We start from the raw sequence: 20,472 nt of genomic DNA on the forward strand, positions 1-20,472 counted from the left end.
GGGGCGCGCTGCCGTCGGGTGGGCCCCCGGCTCTGGAGCGCGGGGAGCAGTGTTTCAGGGCGTCGAGGGGGTATCACAGCCCGCTCTTCTTCCCTTTTGCCTATCCCTTCCCTCCCCGCCGCTAGGCATCCCCGACTCCCACCCCTCTCCCGTGTCCGGGCTTGTTTGACCAGGAGGGCAGTGGAGTGTGTGTGCGGCCTGCGCGGGATGAGTCCGGCTTCCTCGGAGCGCCAGCCATTGTGCTGCCTGGAGGAGCCTTTCTTTACCCCACCGGACCGGGGGGAGGAGGGAGATCTGAGATGGAGGTGAATGGAGCAGCGGGAGGAGGGGGAGGGTAGCAAGCAGAACCGCGAAGGGGTTGCTGATCCATATGCAACGAAATACCCTTTCTGTCAAAATGTGCACAAACATGCACGCTGGCTGGGTTCCGCGGAGGAGCAGTGGGAAATCTGAAGGTGGATCAGTGCAGGGCAGGTTTTAGGGACGGACATGGGGGACGACGAGGCACGGAATCAATTGATCTATGGAGCAAGTGATGGGAAGGAGGAGATGGAATGGGGCTTGTGTGGAGGTGCCCAGGCCCAGCGGGGTTAGCGTGGTGAGATCTCCACCGCTCCGCTCCACTCGGGTCAGCTCAGCAAAGCAGGGACTGAGCATTTGTACCGCAGCCCCGAGCTGCAGCCAGTGCATCATTGTGCTGCAGGGAGACGTTTCCGCGTTTCCTACTGGGTCTCTGTTAAGCCCCGTGAGTGTCTTTTCTTTTCCAAATTACACCATCTATTGGGAGTGAAAATAAATGGAATAGATTGTAGGACAATCCAACTATAGTCCTGCGCTCTGTTCTGTGGTAAAGAGAGAAAGAAAAGGCGACCCTCCCATGGTTCCTTCTTTCTGCCATTTTCATGTATGTATGTATTTATTTTTAATCTTGGAAGTCTAAGGGTAATAAACTATCACTTGTATTAATCCTTCTTTAAGGAAAGGAGGGCTCCCAGATGAGCTATGAATGAGGACGGGGCAAGCTTGCCAGGATGGAAGATAAGGTTGTTTCAGACATTTTAACTGAAGGATGAAAGCACTCCGCGAAGAGGGGAGGGTGAAAGAAAGTGGGCTAAAGGAAGGAAGGCAGGGTCACCATCTAAGGACGCGCTGCCAGCCCCAATCCACAGAGCCCTCCTGGAGGCTATAGTGGGGCCAGTCAGCAGGCCTGACTCTCATCTCCTGTGCCACAGCCTGGGGTCTTTCCACAAATGCTGGGTTCAGTTTGGATGTTGAGTGACTTTAGTTTCCCAGCACTGGCTTTCACTTTAACTTCATCTCCAGATTGTCATTCATGCAGCACTTCTTGGCTCTTGGGTAATGAGTTGACAAAAAACAATCAGTCTATATTATGGACTGTTTCAAATGAGCATATGTCTGAACCCTAGAGCTGTGATATTCATTTTGTCTTTTATAATTTTCTAGATGAATCCATTTTCTCTACAGTCTGCCCGGGCTGAGGATAGGTGCTTTCAGCACCTCTTCCTGTTGCCAACACTCAAAACTCAGTCTTAGTCCTAGATTCTAGTTGGATTGGCCTCTTGTTGCTGGTTAATCCTATAGACTGTGTCATTTCAAATCAGAAACCCCACTGGTGTCACCACCTGGTTCTCCCCTGTCATTCCCAGAGAAAAGTACAAATTTAAAGGCAGTGTAAATACCTGCAACACTATCTGATTAGCTTTCATGTCTCTGTAAAATGGGACCCACGATCCAGGAACCTTTGAACAAATGAATTGAAAAAAAAAAGCCTTAGTAAAAAAGATGCTAAAATTCTTTCAGCATAGTTCTCTTGTTTGATAAGCATATTGAAGCATTGCACAGAGAATATCATGGCAGGGATAATTTTGCTTTTACCTGAAGCACTCCCACATCACATTTCTTTTTTTCTTTTTCTTTTCTTTTCTTTTTTTTTTTTTTTTTTTTTGAGATGGAGTTTCACTCTTGTTGCCCAGGCTGGAGTGCAATGGCGTGATCTCCGCTCACTGCAACCTCCGCCTCTTGGGCTCAAGCTGTTCTCTTGCCTCAGCCTCCCAAGTAGCTGGGATTACAGGCACCTGCCACCACGCCTGGCTAATTTTTTTTTTTTTGTATTTTTAGTAGAGATGGGGTTTCACCGTGTTGGCCAGGCTGGTCTTGAACTCCTGACCTCAGGTGATCCACGCACCTCGGCCTCCCAAAGTGCTGGGATTTCAGGCATGAGTCACCGTGCCCAGCCTCCGCATCACATTTCTATGTAAGTAAGCTATCCTGGTTTTCCTAGAATTGTTTTTTACTTTTTTTTTTTTTTTAAAGATAGGGTCTCACTTTGTCACCCAGGCTGGCATACAGTGGTGTGATCATAGCTCACTATAGCCTCACACTCATGGTCTCAACCAATCCTCCTGCCTCACCCTCTCCAGTTGCTGGGATTACAGGTGTGAGCCACCGTGCCCAGCTTTGTTTTTCCTAGAATGATTGATATTTATTGGATGCTTTCTATATTCCACACATTGTAGTTATCACTTCAAAGATGATCTCATTTAGTCCAAAAAGTAATCTTCAAGGGAAGCACTGTTTTAAACTCCATTTTATAGATGATGAAATTGAGGCACAGTGAGGCTGATAACTTGCCCAAAGTCTCCCAGTTAGGAGTGATAGGACCAGGACAGGAACCCGAAGCCTATGCTCTTAACCATCACAGAGTACTGCCTTAATCAACACAAATTCCTGGGCTGTAAAACCTTTTGTACTCTCTACCTCATTCTGCCATCTTTTCTAATCTCACTTTTTTGTTGCTCAGAGATTCTTAATCTTTTTTGCACTATGAACTCCTTTGGTGGTATGGAGAAGTCTATGGGCTCCTTCTCAAAATAATGTTTTTAAATGCATAAAATAAAATACTTAGTCTTGTAAAGGAAACCAATTTCACTGAAATATAGTTACCTTCAAAGAGCCCGCAGAGGTCTATGTACTGAAGATGAAGAACCCCTGATGGGCAATTACTTGTGTTTGCTTTAGAGCTATGTTGTCCATTGCGGTAGCCACAGGCCACATTTGGCTGTTGAGCACTTGAAATGTGGCTAGTCCAAAGCGAGATGTACTGTAAATGGAAAATATACACTGGATTCCAAAGGACTTAGTATAAAAAAGAATAAAAACCACCTCATTAGTTTTTTTGTGGATTACATTTTGAAATGGTAACACTTTGGATATATTGGATTAAATAAACATATTATTTCAATCAATATGATTAAATTATTGATTTATTACAATTAACTCCTAAATATGTTAACTCTGTACCAACACCTTCCTTAAAACAAATGAGGAAATCAGGCCCAACGATGCTTGTCACTTAGCAAGCCACTAGCAGATCTGTTGGCTCTTGAGCCTGCCTTCTTTCCAAGATATGGTGCTACTTGTATTTATTTTTGTATTCAAAGGTCCTATCATGTTGCCTTTGCAAACAGTAAATGCTCTGAATATGTTTTAAAGCAGTGATAATCAACTTAATCCCAGCAAAATCCTGGTGCAAACTGGTAGTGTCCTTGTCTGGCATGTCCTTTGCTTTGCTTATTTAGAGTTTTAGTTTTGTAGGTAGAGATGGAGAATGGGCACTCCTGGGGCAAAATCTATGAATTTTGCTGTCTGTCTGGTTCTCCTCAGGAAGCGCCTCCAATTTGAGCACCTAACTATATCAATAACCCAATAGACCGAACAGAAAAGCTTGGTTGCCTTTCTGTTGAGCATGCAGGGGAGGGTATGATAGTCAGCAATGCTTGTGCTGCCTGAAATTGAAAATGGAAAACTGTATGTGGGAGACAGATAATTTTTTCAATGAGCACACATTGACTGACTGCCTAGCCACAGGGTAGGCAGTGTATATTTGGAGCCAGGGAAGATATCCAGAGGATTTCTGTGTCCTCGAGGAATTTAAGTTAAAATTGAATGGGGCCCAGATGTACACACAGATGGATAAATCACAGTTGGAAGCGGTGTATGAAGAGGGCGCGATGAGGGGTAGAGGTCCCACAGTTGGTGGGAACTGAAGGGAGGTCTGTGTGTGCAGCGTTTCAGGGTGCAGTGCTCAAGATGGTTATGGAGTATGGCTTTGGAGCACATGGGTAGTTGGGTCTGTTTCTTACAGGATACAGCATAATAGATCATTTAGTCTATTCCTCTGCTCCTAGGCATATGATCTATGTGTGGGGAAGCCTCGGGTGCTTGTCTGGGCACGGTGGCTCATGCCTGTAATGCCAGCACTTTGGGAGGCTGAGGCTGGTGGATCACCTGAGGTCAGGGGTTCGAGACCAGCCTGGCCAACATGGTGAACCCATCTCTACTAATAATACAAAAATTAGCTCGGTGTGGTGGCACACGCCTGTGATCCCAGCTACTTGGGAGGCTGAGGCACGGGGATTGGTTGAACCCAGAGGTGTAGGTTGCAGTGAGCTGAGATCACACCACTGCACTCCAGCCTGGGCGACAGAGTGAAACTATGTCTCAAAAACAAAACAAAACAAAACAAAACAAAAACAATGCAGGCACTTATTGGAAAGTCTCTACTGATGTTGTATTAGTTTTTTTTTTTAAATAAAAAATAGAGATGGGACCTCACTATGTTGCCCAGGCTGGTCTTGAACTCCTGAGTGAGCTCAAATGATCCTCACACCTCAGCCTCCCAAAGTGCTGGGGTTACAGGCGTGAACCACCACACCCAGCCAATGTTTTATCAGTTTCTATTATTTATTGATAAGGGTAGTAATATCTAGGTACATGAACCCTTATCCAAAACCCCTGGGGCCAGGCACTTGGAATTCAGATTATTTCAGATTTTGGAAGGTAGTAATAGGGTGTACATTCTGCATTTCATCCAGTGGGATCTGGGATAGCAATCTTTGTAATTAAAAAATTAATATTTCTGCAGCAAAACACACGAAATGGGATCAATTAAAGCCACGAGCAGCTTTATATTCATGTTGGTCATGTTTAGTTGCCAGATGAGTTTAGATCATGTCATATTTTGCTGCCAAAATGGAGAATTTTCAGCTTTCAGATCACGTAGTTAAGGATGTGGGTCTGTGGTAATAGTAACAGTAATAATAATACTACTACTAAAACACCAACAGAAAGTATTCAACAATATTGGCACTTATTATCTTCCAGGCACTGTTTTAAGCACTTACCTGTGTTTACTCCTTTAGTCTTCTAACAGCTCTTTGAGGTGGTTTCAGTATTATATCTAGAGAAGAATAAGAAGCACAGAGCAGTTAATCATTTGCCCGAGGTCACAGCTGGTAGGACAGAACAGAATGCAAACCTACATGATCTTGTCCAGGAGCTTCGTACTTAACCAGTACCTTGTTTTTGGGAGTAGGGAATGGGAAGCAGGTGTGTCTCTAAAGTTAACTCTATTATTCAGATCAGCCTGGTCTAAACTCACATTATGCTGTTCATTTCTTTTAGATAAACTCATCCTGAAAGTCGCTGTTGTTCTCCTGCTGAGCAAGAATGGAGGCCCCACTGGTGAGTCTGGATGAAGAGTTTGAGGACCTTCGACCCTGCTGCTCGGAGGACCCGGAGGAGAAACCCCGGTGTTTCTATGGTTCATCTCCCCACCATCTCGAGGACCCCTCCCTCTCTGAGCTTGAGAATTTTTCTTCCGAAATAATCAGCTTCAAGTCCATGGAGGACCTCGTGAATGAATTTGATGAGAAGCTCAATGTCTGCTTTCGGAACTACAACGCCAAGACCGAGAACCTAGCTCCCGTGAAGAACCAGTTACAGATCCAAGAGGAGGAGGAGACCCTTCAGGACGAGGAGTAAGAAGTCTTAATTGCCCTCTCCTGCTTCAGTCGAGAGCCCTGTAGTCCTTGGCTCCTTGACATAGTGCTAGTTTCTGTCTATAGGTTTATGGCCTATTACTTTCATTTTCGTGTTGTCAGCGGAGCAGTGCCCTGGTACTTGCTGTCATAGCTCTATATATGTCCCTTTACAGTCCCCTGCGGAGAACTTTCTTAAATTGAAACCTTAGAGGAATGAGGGTTTTCCTAGATACAAAATGGAATGTCAGGAACACAGTAAATTTCAGGGTCTATCTTGAGCTTTCTTTATATCAGTGGAAATCCAGCGAGATGTTAGAAATAAAGGCCAGAAAAAATTAATTAACCATGATGGATGAATCTATGTTATTGGACCAATTTGCTTCAAGAAACACCAGAATTTTGAAAATCCTGAATTTTTGACAGCCCCTCAGGTCTGGAGAGTTATCTACAGATGCTAGGATATGTCCACATAAGAAAGCATCTAAACTGAACTGAGAGCACAGGGGGCTACCCTGGACAAAGTAAAGGTGGAAACTAGGTGATGTGGCCTTTGAGTATGCAGATTCCTTATATCACTTGCTAGCTACTTCTAGGGTCTTAATAGTAGTCAAGAAAAGGGATCTGAGAAAAGTACTCTTTCAGAAGGGACTAGAAAGAGAAGGGGGTGATATGTTACACAAATTAAGGAAGGATGTTTTAGGCATTTAGTAAAGATTCAGTGGTTCCCCACTATCCTTGGGGGATGTGTGTCGTTTTTTTTTGAGATGGAGTTTCGTTCTGTCACCCAGGCTGGAGTGCAGTGGCATGATTTCTGCTCACTGCAACCTCCATCTCCCAGGTTCAAGCGATTCTCCTGCCTCAGCCTCCTGAGTAGCTGGGACTACAGGCATGCACCACCACACCCGACTAATTTTTGTATTTTTAGTAGAGATGGTGTTTCACCATGCTGGCCAGGCTGGTCTTGAACTCCTTACCTCGTGATCTGCCCGCCTTGGCCTCCCAAAGTGCTGGGATTATAGGCATGAGTCACCACGCCCGGCCCATGGTGGGGGATATGTTTTCAGACCCCCAATTAATGCCTGAAACTGCTGCTAGTACCAAACCCTAATGTTTTTTCCTGTATGTACGTACACATGATAAAGTTCAGTTTATAAATTAGGCACAGTAAGAGACTAACAACAGCTCACAGCAAAATAGAGCAATTATAACAATACATTATAATAAAAATTATGTGAATGTGGTCTCTCTTTCTCTCTCTCTTTCAAAATATTTCATTGTACTATACAGCAGATAACCGAGCCCTGGGAAAGCAAAACTGCAGAGAAGGGGGGACTACTGTCTACATGAGTTCCCTGCAGAGATACAATATGCATCCATTGTTCTTTAGCTAGCACACAAGAAATGTCAAAGGTCAGGGAAGTCTGAAGCACCTGTGCTTTTGTTTCCCTTTTTGTGGATTTGAGTGGGAAGAATGGCCCACAAATCCTGGGGTAAGAGGCATGTCCTAGAGGATTGGAACCTGAGTGTATTTGGGAGAAGGTTGCTTATAATGACTGCTGTAAGACTACCTCTACACATAGAGGGAACGAATATCTGTCTTATTCACTCTTACAGCCCCACTGTCTCATACAGTGCTCGGTTTGTAGTAAATGAGCAAATAATATTTTTGAATGAAATATTGAATTTGAATAAACTAGAGGAGTGATAATAGCTAGTAGCCTTGTATGTACATGTAATGTATTTCTAAGCCCACACCATTTCCTTCTTTTCTTTTTAATTAATGCTGGCCGGAAGGTATGATCACAGAGAGCATTTCATTTTGCTGACCAGTACTATAACTGTGGGCTATGTGTTTAAATTTTAAGTTTCAAACAGATTCTTTTTAGATTCTGAGCCTGTTATCTGCTCAACATCTATAAGTCAAAAAAGAATGGCTCTGGGGCTTTATTATGCAGAACATTTTTTCATTCGAGTGCACCAGCCAACGAACTGGAAACACAAAGACTATGAATTCTAATTTTGGTACTCTTTCTAACTCACTGTGTGACCTTGGCCAAGTCACTTAACCCTGGTCGACTGTGTAGGTCCTCATCTATGAAACCTCCAGAGCTCAATCTTGATGAAGTGAGGCTAAGGACTTGTAAAGAACCTAATTTCTTACCTCACCCAGGATGTGCTCTGAAAATGACATTTCAAGATGCGTCCCATTCCTTTTGCTTCCAACAAATCATTTCCTCCTTATCAAAATACCTCCTCTGCCTCATTAAGGATGAAGGCCCAATGAGCAGATTCTTACTGTCTTCTAGCACATTAGAAGAGGCCACTCAATGTTAATTACCATCACATGGGATTATTGGCCTTCTCAGCCTGATTTTTCTGACTTGACTGCCTCATTGACTGCCTCGGTTAAGAGACCAAAGGTTGAATAATTCCTTCGAGATAAAGTATAATTTGGGGACAGTGTAGAGGGAGGAAGCTGGGAAGAGAAAAATTAATACAGCACTTTCCAGGCATTCAGTTCTAACCCCTCTTTACAATTTAAAATAAAAATCAGAATTCTGTTACACACTTTGTTTCATAGACACTATCCAAATATTTCAACTTTGAAATTATGGCTAAGTAAAGGAAAAGGATGATTCAATATCTCACCTGACTACACTTCTGAACAAAGCTCTAATGTTATTGTCATAAACTTGTTCAGGTCTAGTATTTAGAGGGCTGTTTCATCCACAAATGAGTTAAAAGTGCTATGGATGGGTTAGAAGTAAATAATAGAAGCTTAAAACAAAAGCAGGGAAATACTTAGTTAAACTGCCTCCTTAAAGACAGCACAAATCATAGAACAAATGTAGTGACTCCCTTAGAAGCTTTCTTTTCTTTAGTCTTCATTTGGAACTATTTAACCAAGAGGAGAGTTGGCTGAGATTTGTCAGCTTATCTCTGATTTGTCAGGGCATGGAAGTTCTAGGCATTAAAGGAGAGTCAGATTTGAATACATATTTTTTGGTTTTGAAATCAGGAAACATCCCAGAATCTCTTCTTTGTGTACATATGATCACCCTCTTCCTTTGCCATAAGAGATTGGGGCTGGAGGTCAGAGCCTCTTAGGGGCCACTACAGAATGGAAATGGATGGCTCTCAGCTTACCTCTTACGTCACTGGGGATCCCTGTCAGCCCTCTTACAAGTACCCTTAAGACAGAGCGGCTAACCATGCAATGGCTGTTTCCTGTTCTTCAGACAGAATTGTTAAAGGTGATGTTAAAAAGAAAGTGCAGACAATAAACTGCCTGTCATCAGATATACTACATGTTGAAGACAAGTCAATACCAAATAGTGAGCTAGGGAAAGTTACACATAACTGATTTTTTAGAAAATTTAATTCTCTTTTTAGAGGTTCAGTTACCCCTTATAGAAAGCAGATATAGTATTGATTCTATTTAAGCATTTGAAGACATCTAGAAAGTTGAGCAAAGGCATTAATGTGCTGCTAATAATTTCTACTTTCTTTTTTTTTTTTTTGAGACGGAGTTTCACTCTGTCGCCCAGGCTGGAGTGCAGTGGCACGATCTTGGCTCACTGAAACCTCCGCCTCCTGGTTTCAAGCAATTCTCCTGCCTCAGCCTCCTGAGTAACTGGGACTACAGGCGTCCGCCACCTCGCCAGACTAATTTTTTTTTTTTGTATTTTAGTAGAGATGGGGTTTCACCATGTTGTCCAAGCTGATCTCGAACTCCTGAGCTCAGGCAATCTGCCCGCCTCAGCCTCCCAAAGTGCTAGGATTACAGGTGTGAGCCATCGCGCCCGGCCACAATTTATACTTTCTAAACATAAAGTATAAAAGTGTACTCAAATTAATACACACGTGGGTGTGGGTATTGGCATGACTGGACACCAGCAAAACACTAGACAAGGGAAGTAGCCAGGCTTGAGGGAAATGTCAGTAAGTTAGAATTCTAATAAGCCCTTTAAGCTGCCTGCCATACTGTCAGAAATAGGTGATAAGGGTTTGCGTGTGTGTCAGGACTGATAGAACCCTGATGGCTATGTTGCCAGTTCTAGGCCCTGGAGCTATTTGTACACGTGTCCTGGCACCCCCCAGTCTCCACCCTCCTCCACTGGGTTTGCTCATACTCTGCCAGCAGCCTTTCCCAAAGCCCCTGCTCTCTGTGGTGAAAGATACTTAGGTCCATTCTGTAGGCACCTAAGCCCAAGCTATAAAATATGCATCTGAAAAAGCCTTTTCTGTTATATAGGGATGGAGAGAGCAAATTGAATCTCAGGTGTCATGGAAGCGTAATGATAGGAACTGAGGCAACCTGTTTGATCTTGTTCTCTGATGAATGATAGAGGAGATAGCTTTCAAAGTCTTCTTTCCCCAAGGTAAGAGTAAATAGCAGGATGCTTCTCAGGGAAGTAAAACTTTACAGTCCACCTCCAGGTACTCACAAAAGGGGCGATGCACACTCCCAAGAACCCTGCTAATAATGGGATATATGATGGGATAGACAGCCTTTCCCGTCCTCTTCCTCAGAGAAAGCTGTTTCCCCCACCCTGGCTGCGTCGGCTCCTCTGTCGCTGAGGCTGCTGGCTGCCAGCGTTCTGCTTCTGCCTTCCTTGTGCCCTTCCCTGCGCTGGAGATTTACACAGAAAGTGGCCATGCACCCCTGCTACCTTTGTCATTCCTCCTTCTGTAGATCCATGAAAGCACAATGTTCAGGATCATTGTAGGTATGGGTTTTTCACACAGAGCCAGTTTCTTTTTTCTTTTCTTTTCTTTTCTTTTCTTTTTTTTTTGAGATGGAGTTTCACTCTTGTCGCCCAGACTGAAGTGCAATGGCGCGATCTCAGCTCACTGCAACCTCTGCCTCCTGGGTTCAAGCGATTCTCCTGCCTCAGCCTCACAAGTAGCTGAGATTACAGGTGTGCACCACCACACCCAGCTAATTTTCACGCAGAGCCAGTTTCTAAACTGCTCTCCTAGGTTATGATTAGGAACTTGGTATATTATTCTGATGCCCATGCCGATGCCAATTATATAATTCATAAAGAGTTGGAATTGTTAAGTGGTTAGGAATATGGGCTCTGTAGCCTTGCTGCCTGAGTTCAAATCCCACTTTTACCATTACTGGCAGTGTGAGCTGAGACAAGTGAATTAACTTTACTATGTTTCAACTTTTTTCTCATTAGCATCTGCCTGGTATAAGTGTTGTGAAGAATGAATGAATGAATCCATGCTTAGAATCCAGTTTAGAATAGTACCTGGCTCATAGTAAGTGCCCAGCAAGTGTTGACAGATATTGTTATTGTTAAATGGACACTGGATAAGTATGGAAAGGGTATGCAAGTGATTACAAAGAGATGAAAGCTGCTTTATCTTAAAGCTTGTTTATAAACTTCAAAGGATAAAAAGTATGTCAGCAAGGAAAAAGGAAACCTGGGCAAAATGTGAAAGAGAATGAGGATGGCTTGAAATCCTGAGAAGATAAAAGTTTAGGGAATTGTCACTAAAAATCTAGAATCAGAAGATAAAATTCAAAGCTTATCAGCAAAGGCTCAGATGAGAAAAGCAGGCACTCTAAGTGATCCCGAGAGAGCTCCTGCTTATCACTTTAAGGATGTAAATAGTCTCAAGGTCATTGGAAAGTGTGTAGTTCGTTAAAGTTCTCAGCTTCCCTCCAGCCCGGGAGAGATACAAAAGGCTCCTGCCTATTTTGGGCTTTGCTGAATTTCATATCTGCAGGCGCTTCCTGCAGGGACGAATCTGAAGGTCAGTGCCTGTATGCATGTTCAATCTCGCAGCAGAGAATGTAATGCAGTGATGTAAAGAGCAGTCCTACAGTGACCTTTCCAGCGGGTGTGGTGCCTTGGAGTTTTGTCTTGGAGAAAGCAAATCCTATTTGCTTCTTGGCTCTAGAATGCTAATGGCACTTGGATTTAGAATTAGCCTGGATTAATGCAGCTCTAATAGTGCCTGATGGAGATTAGGATATCACCCATGGTTTAAGAAGTCTGCTCTGGAATCCTGCTGAGTAGATGGCTAATGAGTACTTGATGAGTTCTCTTCAAAATGTTTTCTTGTAATGGTAGGAAAATAATGAATAAGCAGATGCCCCAAGCACTGCCATTAAATTGTGTTTTCTTGGGTTCCTTTTATTTGTTCCATCACCAATTATATGCATTGTGCACTAAGAAAGTCTTTTTGCTTATACACCCATATATCATGCTGCATTCCTGACATAAACAAAATCAGGAATGTGATGTGATATATGGGCATTCTGTTAGTTAATAGTGCCCTCGTTACTTTCTCATTTCAAGTGTCTGTGCGCTTGTATATATATATACACACTTGCTTGTTTTTAAAATCTTGCTCTCACAGGTATAATTTGTGTTTGACATGCATAGGCACCTGAAGGAGATTGCAGCATAGAGCCCTAATTTATCATTATCTAATATTTTAGTTTTCATTTTTTTTTGTTTGTTGGTTTTTGTTTTGTTTTTTGAAACAGTGTCTTGCTCTGTCACCCAGGCTAGAGAGCAGTGACACAATCATGGCTCACTGCAGCCTCGACTTCCTAAGGTTCTTCCCACGCACCAGGCTATCCTCCCACTTCAAGCCTCTCGAGTAGCTGGGACTACAGGCCCATGCCACCACTCCCAGTTAATTTTTGTATTTTTTGTAGAGACAGGGTTTCACCATGTTGGCCAGTCTCGTCTTAAACTCCCGGAGTCAAGTGAGCTGCCCATCTTCGCCTTCCAAAGTGCTGGGATTCAGGCGTAAGCCATCGCGCCTGGCCTCATTAATATTAATTCAGGTGCCATTGGCTCATGGCAGTCATTATCTTAAGGGCTTTGTTTACTGATTTACATTAATCACTTGGTGTTGAATAATTCATGTATCTTCCTGATGTGTGAGTGTTTGTGACTCTGAAATTTTCCCCAACCTCCCTCCTTTTTTTCCCTAAGAAATCTGTCTGAAATAAGGAATAAGAATTGTAGAAATTCTTTCTTATAACGTACATATCAGAATTTTAAAAAGAAATGTAATAAATGTAGCCCCATCTTTCCCCACTAAAAAAATACACAGTATTTACCTTAGAGTGTCCGTGATGTTGGAATGACACAATGCAGGATTTAGATTCGACATTGCTAGAGGGCAAGATCTTGCAACCCGTGGGTTTGACAGAACATTTTGGGTAGCAAGTAAGCACTCATAGCAATGGCATTATTCCCTTACCTACATTAGATGTCAAGGAGGGAATTCCTGATCATTTAGATTGCAGACCTCTGAAACTGAAATGGTTGTAAACTAGATAATGATTCTGATCTTAATGAGATTCAGCCAGAAAAACTGCCCAAATCTCTCTGTCTCTATGTTCCTCTCTCTTTCTCCCTTTCTCTCTCTCTCTCTCTCTCTCTCTGCCCATAGGAAAAGAAACATGGGCATCTCTTAGATTCAGAAACATGAGCTATTTGGATGAGGGGCAGATTCATTTTCAGAGCCAGAGGCAGTTTGATTATAGACGCTGCCATTTGTATCTCAATGGTAGGAAATTCCTCTTCCCGCAAGCAAACACCTTTCACACTGAAGCCCCTGGCCAGGCTCCATGGACTTTCTCCCCTGGATGTGCCTCTGATTCAGTTTTTAAGCTGCTTTGCCCCTGCATGCTGGAAGGCAGATGATCTCAGCCTGGCACACACAGAAGCCTCTCTCCTCTCCCAGCCCAGCTCTTCCTTCCTCCAGGCGGGGCCAGGCCACAGATGTGTGTTAATGAGAGCTTCTCTTTGTTTACAGGGTCTGGGATGCTCTGACAGACAATTACATCCCTTCACTGTCAGAAGACTGGAGGGATCCAAACATCGAGGCTCTGAATGGCAACTGCTCTGACACTGAGGTACCTCTCTGGGGCCCCTGGTTTAACAGGGCTTGAGAAGATGTGGAATTCAGTTAGAAAAACATTCAGTAACTCAACAGTCTTCCTCACTGTGTAATAAAGCTCAAAATTGTTGATGGAGGCTCATGCCTGTAATCTCAGCACTTTGGGAGACCGAGGTGGGTGATTGCTTGAGTTCAGTAGTTTAAGACCAGCCTGGGCCACATGGTGAAACCCCATCTCTACCAAAAATATAAAAAATTAGCCAGGCATGGTGGCGCTTGCCTGTGGTCCCAGCTACTCAGGAGACTGAGGTGGGAGGATTGCTTGAGCCTAGGAGGTGGAGGTTGTAGTGAGCCAAGATCACGCCACTGCACTCCAACCTGGATGACACAGTGAGACCCCATCTCAATTAAAAAAAAAAATTGTTGGGAAGGTAGGAGTTGTGGAGGAGGGTGAAAAATAAGATAAGGAAGACATCCAATATAGCTGAAGTGATAGGAATGGTTATCTATAGAAAAGCATAAACACAGATCACTTCCATTAGGTCGGTGCAAAAGTAATTGTGGTTTTTGCCTTTCCTTTCCTTTCCTTTTTTTTTTTTTTTTTTTGAGATGGAGTCTTGCTCTGTTTCCCAGGCTGGAGTGCAGTGGTGTGATCTCGGCTCACTGTAACCTTCGTCTCCCGGGTTCAAGGGAGTTTCCTGCCTCAGCCTCCTGAGTAGCTGGGACTACAGGTGCATGCCACCATGCTTGGCTAATTTTTTGTATTTTTAGTAGAGACTGGGTTTCACCGTGTTAGCCAGGATGGGCTCGATCTCCTTACCTCGTGATCTGCCTGCCTTGGCCTCCCAAAGTGCTGGGATTACAGGTGTGAGCCACCATGCCTGGCCTGCCATTACTTTCAATACTTCTAACCTGTGTACTACAACATGAAGAATAAAGTGGCCTGACATAAGAGGAGAAAACTGTCATGGGCTTCTCTTGGGTTCAAATAATGATGGTTTTAAAAAATTAGATCTTCTCATCTTAAATGAACAGTTCAGGCCCACCAAAAACAGTGCTGAGAACAAGTGCTGATGGATCTTGCACTTGACAATGGCCAGAGGTAGGGCCCAGATATTAGCAATGTGGCCACACGATGGGGAAGAAGTCTCTCTTTTTTTTCAGACAGGGTCTCACTCTGTCGCCTAGGCTGGAGTGCAGTAGCACAATCTCGGCTCACTACGGCCTTGAGCTCCTGGGTTCAAGTGATCCTCCAGCCTTACCCCCACCCCCTCCTTGAGTAGCTGGGACTGCAGGCATATGCCACCATGCCTAGCTAATTTTTGTATTTTTTGTAGAGATGGTGCTTTGCCATGTTACCAAGGCTGGTTTCAAACTCATGAGCTCAAGCAATCCACCCAACTCAGACTCCCAAAATGTTGGGATTACAGGCATGAGCCACCATGCTGGCCTAGAATTCTTCATGAAACTCAACCAAGGGGACGTTTATGTGTCTGGACCAGAGTCACACTCCATGAGTTACTGACTCCAAGGAAGAAAGTAGCCTAGGGGCTTCTGAAGAATAAAGATGATATTTATTTTGAGTTGATTTGCAAAGGCCATAAAGGGGATGGCCTTTCAGAAGATCCAAATTGCCCCTCCCATCTGAATCTACATATGGAATGGTTTCTTAGTCAGTTTGGGCTAGACTAAGTAATTTATAAGCAACAGAAGTTGATTTTCACAGCTCTGGTGGCAGGGAAGTCCAAGATCAAGTCACTGGCAGATTCAGTATCTGGTGAGGACCTGCTTTCTGGTTCACAGACGGCACCTTCTCACTGTGTCTCCTCATGGTAGAAGGGTCTAAAGTGCTCCCTTGGGCCTCTTTGAGAAAGGTACTTGTGGGCATCCCACCTCCATGGTCTCATCATCTCCACAAGGTCTCACTGTCTAATACCATCACTTTGGGCGTTAGGATTTCAGCGTATGAATTTGAGGGGCGGGACATAAACATTCAGAGCACAGCAAAAGGTAAAAATCATTTAATGGCTCAATGTTAAAAGCCAATTTCTGCCTCACTTGGTTTTCTAGTTTCAGCTGTGAAGGAAATTTTGACAATTTATCGTCAGGAAGGGCTGTCACAGCCCTGCGGGCTCAGCAAGTGATAGAGTTGGATGGATCTAATCTTTCTAAGTGTTTCAGAATTGAGTCCAAGTGAAAGAGCAAGAAACAGATTCCCCTTACGCTGCAATATATTTGTAGATTATTGCTCAAAATAGCACAGCAAAGAGATCAGCAGTTGACTGATTTGTTGAAAATGTAGCTGTATATATCCTTCTCCATTTTTCTAGTAATTAGCAATCTAAGGTACTCAAAACCTGAAGGCTTCATTGACGGCAGCAGGTAAGATGGTGACTTTGAAACCAAGATTTCCTGCAAGCCTCCTCAGCACAGACATAGGAGGCCGTGTCTCAGGTCCTGTTTTGAAATCTCGGCTGTGCATTTTCTCTTGTAATGCTTACAGGTATAGTGCTTAGGACTTACGCAAACTGCAAAGGAGATGGAGGCAATAATGGAATAAATCTAGTTACTGAAATTAAATCAGGTCCATCATAGTACGAAAGGCAGATTTTGCTTTGTTATCTCTTTTGACACCTTTCCAACTCATTTTGTGGATTAAGCCAAAGGATATGTAAGATAGTCTGCCCTTCAAAAGGGCTTTAATTTATCCTAATTTCCAGATTTCCCTCAAGAGGGTTAATATTTCCGGGCAAACTGAATGACCCTGAGAAGGATGAGCTTGAGCTCTGTTCCTTGTAGTATTTCTTCTATCTAACCCATGGGAAAAGGACAGGGTAGCAAAAGTAGATGGATTAAGGCTGTTTTATTTCATCCTCTTTTATTATCTGGATTAATTACAGTAGGAGCTCTATTAACTGTCCTAAGTTTAAACGATTTACCAGATTAACCAGTGCTCTGTAGTCCTTCTGTAAAACATACGACCAAAAGCACTTGGCATGCTGACTATGCACAGCTGTGAGGTTTCTCTCTCGTCAGCCCTCATACATCCACTTAAGTGGTCCATTTTTTAAATACATTTTTTATTTTTTTGAGACGGCGTCTCACTCTGTTCCCCAGGCTACAGTGCAATGGTGTGATCCCATTGGCTCACTGCACCCTCCGCCTCCCAGGTTCAAGCAATTCTCCCGCCTCAGTTTCCTGAGTAGCTGGGATTACAGGCACCTGCCATCATGCTTAGGTAATTTTTGTATTTTTGTAGAGATGGAGTTTCACTATGTTGCCCAGGCTGGTCTTGAACTCCCGACCTCAGGTGATCCACCTGCCTTGGCCTCCCAAAGTGCTGGGATTATAGGTGTGAGCCACTGCACCTGACCAAGTGGTCCATTTTTGAGAATCAGTTGTTCCCAAACCTGTTTGTGCTGTCCTTGTGACTGCACTCAGAAATTTAATTAAATATTGTACCAACTAATGAATTACGACTGCAAAGAGAGTCATTTTTTGTTAAAATCAAAGTAACACATCTACATAGTTTAAAAAGTTAATTAATGCTTTGAAAGTAATGCACTGTAAGTGCAAGACAAAACAACCCCCCAAAACAGTAGACCCCTGCCTTCTTGCCTTTCCCTGCTCCTAGAGGCAACTGCTTGCACTTCTTTTAGCTGCCTTTTTTTTTTTCTTTTTGCATATAGCTCCAGTTTTATAGTGGGGCCATGTGGGGCCATGTGGGGCCACATGGGGAAGCTCCAGTGTTCTCTGGAGGCAGAAGTAGCCAGGGGAGAGCCAGGCCAGTGCCTCAGGAATGGCAAGACGGGGTAAACAGTTTAGGACTGGCTAGTTTGAGTAATTTCTGCAAGCTGTAAACACTAGGGATGGTCCTTAGTGCCTAGTACCTGACCCTGGGCTGACTAAGGCAGAGGACTCTGCCTCCTGGGATGTAGAGGTCAGGTAGAGGGGGCAGGGCTTGGCTTTGGTTAGTTTGCATATAGAAGATTTGCTGAGCCCTTTGCTATCTCTAAGAATTGGCTATTTTTTTTTTTTTTTTGACGGAGTCACACTCTGTCACCCAGGCTGGAGTGCAGTGGCATGATCTCCGCTCACTGCAACATCCACCTCCTGCCCCACCCTCCCAAGTAGCTGGAATTACAGGAATGTGCCATGACGCCCAGCTATTTTTTTTTTTTTTTTTGTATTTTTGTTAGAAACAGGGTTTTGCATGTTGGCCAGGCTAGTCTTGAACTCCTGCTCTCAAGTGAGCCGCCTGCCTTTGCTGGGATTACAGGTGTGAGGCACTGAACCCAGCCAGAATTGGCTAATCTTGAAGGTACAGTCTCTCAGAACCAGAAAGGTCTTTAAAATGTTAAAAATCAAAATTTTCAGAAAATTAAAAAGTATAAATAACACAATGCTTAAAGGAATCATACTGTATTGTGTCAATTCCATGTTTTTTTTCTTGAAAACATCCCAGTTAGTACCTTTCATCTTTCTGCTACCAACTGGTCTGGTCATTCGCTAGATCAGCTGCACAGCTGCTCCCTGGAGAACATCCTTGCCTTCATGCTGGGGATTCTTTTGTCTTCCTCCCCTGTCCTCGGGTTGCCATATTTAAAACATCTTTCTAGATATAGTTCCTTGTTTTGGTGAAAAAACAACAACAAACCAAACTCTTCAGCATATTTTTGAGAAAGGGATATATAAGAATATTATTGTTTAGCATTCTGAGAGCTTTGTTCTCTTCTAGCATTAGGTTGTGTTGAGAAACCCCAAATCTGTTCTGATTCCCAGTCCTTTTGGCTGACTCTGTTCTCCATCTTTAGATTCCTGCTCCTTTATTGTATGACTTTTTTGGTTCTCTCTGGAAGTCTTTAGGATGTTCTCCTTTTCCTTTCTCTTTTGAAATTTTATAATAATGTGCTTTAGAATGAAGTTTTTTTTTCCCCTTCATTATGTTATACTCAGTGAATCCTTTCAACCTAGAAGCTCATGACTTTAAATTGTGATTTTTCTTATTATTTTTCTGAAGATTTACTATTTCTATTTACTGCCTCTGTGGAGATGATTATATAGCTTTTCTCCTTTATGATGTTAATGTGATGAATTTCATAAATTAATTTGTAAATGTCAACTCAACCATGCATTCTAGAGATATACACAACCTCATCATGATGTATTACCATTTTATTTTATTTTGTTTTGTTTTTGCCCATATCTTTATTGAAAGGTAATTGGCATATAATGAACTGCACATATTACAGTGAGCAATTTGGTAAATTTTGACATCTGCGTATATCTATAAGACCATCACCATAATCAAGATATTCAACATATTCATCATCCCTCTCTCTTGCTGCCCAATCTCTGGGCAACCACTTATCTGCTTTCTGTCATTGTAGATTAGTTTTCATTTTCTAGAATTTTGCATGAATGGAATCATGCAATATGTACATTTTCTTTTGTCTGGCTTATTAAACTCAGTGTAATTAGATATTCATCCATGTTTTTAAGTATAGCAACAGTTCATTTCCTTTTATTGTTGAGTAGTATTCTGTTGTATGGCTATGTCACCAGTGGCTTATTCATTCGTTTATAGATGAACAGTTATTTTTTCTACTTTTTGCATATTTCAAATGAAGCTGCTGTGAACATTCTTCTGTAGGTCTTTGTGTGAACATATGCTTCCATTTCTCTTGGATAAAAACCTATGTGTGGAATGGCTGAGTCATATGGTAGGTGTATGTTCAACTTTTTTGGGTTTTTTTAGCTTTTATTTTGAGTTCAGGGGTACCTGCGCAGGTTGGTTACACAGGTAAATTGGTGTCAATGGGGTTTGTTGTGCAGATTGTTTCATCACCCAGGTATTAAACCTAGTACCCATTAGTTATTCTTCCTGATCCTCTCCCTCCTCCCACCCTTCATCCTCCAGCAGGGCCCAGTGTGTGTTGTTCCCTTCTGTGTGTCCATTTGTTCTCATCATTTAACTCCCATGTCTAAATTTTTAAGGAACTACCAAACTGTTTCCCAGTTTGAGAGCTGTGATTGTCCTATATTCTCACCAACACTTGCTATGGACAGTCTTTAAAATTAAGACATCTTCATGGGTAGTAACAAAATTGATACCTTATTTCAGTTCTAATTTGCTTTTCTCTAGTGACATAGGATATTGAGCATCTTTTCAAGTGATTATTTACAGTGTGTGTGTGTGTGTGTGTGTGTGTGTGTGTGTGTATTTTTGAGACAGGGTCTTGCTGTGTTGCCCAGTCTGGAGGGCAGTGGCTCAATCTCAGCTCACTGCAACCTCCACTGCCCAGGCTCAAGCAATCTTCCCACCTCAGCTCCCCAAGTAGCTGGGACCACAGGTGCACACCTCTATGCCCAGCTAATTTTTGTGTTTTTAGTAGAGATAAGATTTCACCATGTTGTCTAGGATGGTCTTGAATCCCTGAGCTCAAGTGATCCACCTGCCTTGGCCTCCCAAAGTGCTGGGATTATAGGCATGACTGTGCCTGGCCTGTATGTCTTCTTTGGTGAAATGCCTCTTCAAATCTTTTGTGCATTTTCTTAGTACATTGTCTGTGTTCTTGGTATTGAGTTGTAAGAGTTTCTTTTTTTCTTTGAGCCGGAGTCTTGCTCTGTCGACCAAGCTGGAGTGCAGTGGTGTGATCTCAGCTCACTGCAACCTCTGCCTCCCAGGTTCAAGCGATTCTCCTGCCTTAGCCTTCTGAGTAGCTGGGATTACAGATGCACACCACCATGC

The 20,472-nt window shown here is 43.1% G+C and overlaps 2 protein-coding genes across 2 annotated transcripts in view; one reads left to right on the top strand and one right to left on the bottom strand.

The window, feature by feature from the left end:
- Window positions 1-129, bottom strand: part of LOC105554719 (putative uncharacterized protein MGC39545) — a 1,617-nt gene extending 1,488 nt beyond the window's left edge. The window contains 1 exon segment of the mRNA XM_012001295.1: window positions 8-129. Within this exon segment, the coding sequence (XP_011856685.1) occupies window positions 8-129 (122 nt within the window).
- Window positions 1-20,472, top strand: part of FEZ1 (fasciculation and elongation protein zeta 1 (zygin I)) — a 50,269-nt gene continuing 29,797 nt past the window's right edge. Inside the window, exons 1-3 of the mRNA XM_012001289.1 lie at window positions 1-70; window positions 5,485-5,840; window positions 13,638-13,737. Coding sequence (XP_011856679.1) covers window positions 5,530-5,840; window positions 13,638-13,737 — 411 coding nt within the window. The 5' untranslated portion in view covers window positions 1-70; window positions 5,485-5,529. The remainder of the gene's footprint in view (window positions 71-5,484; window positions 5,841-13,637; window positions 13,738-20,472) is intronic.

Source organism: Mandrillus leucophaeus, unplaced genomic scaffold (assembly GCF_000951045.1).
Source record: "Mandrillus leucophaeus isolate KB7577 unplaced genomic scaffold, Mleu.le_1.0 Scaffold656, whole genome shotgun sequence".
Classification (NCBI taxonomy): domain Eukaryota; kingdom Metazoa; phylum Chordata; class Mammalia; order Primates; family Cercopithecidae; genus Mandrillus; species Mandrillus leucophaeus.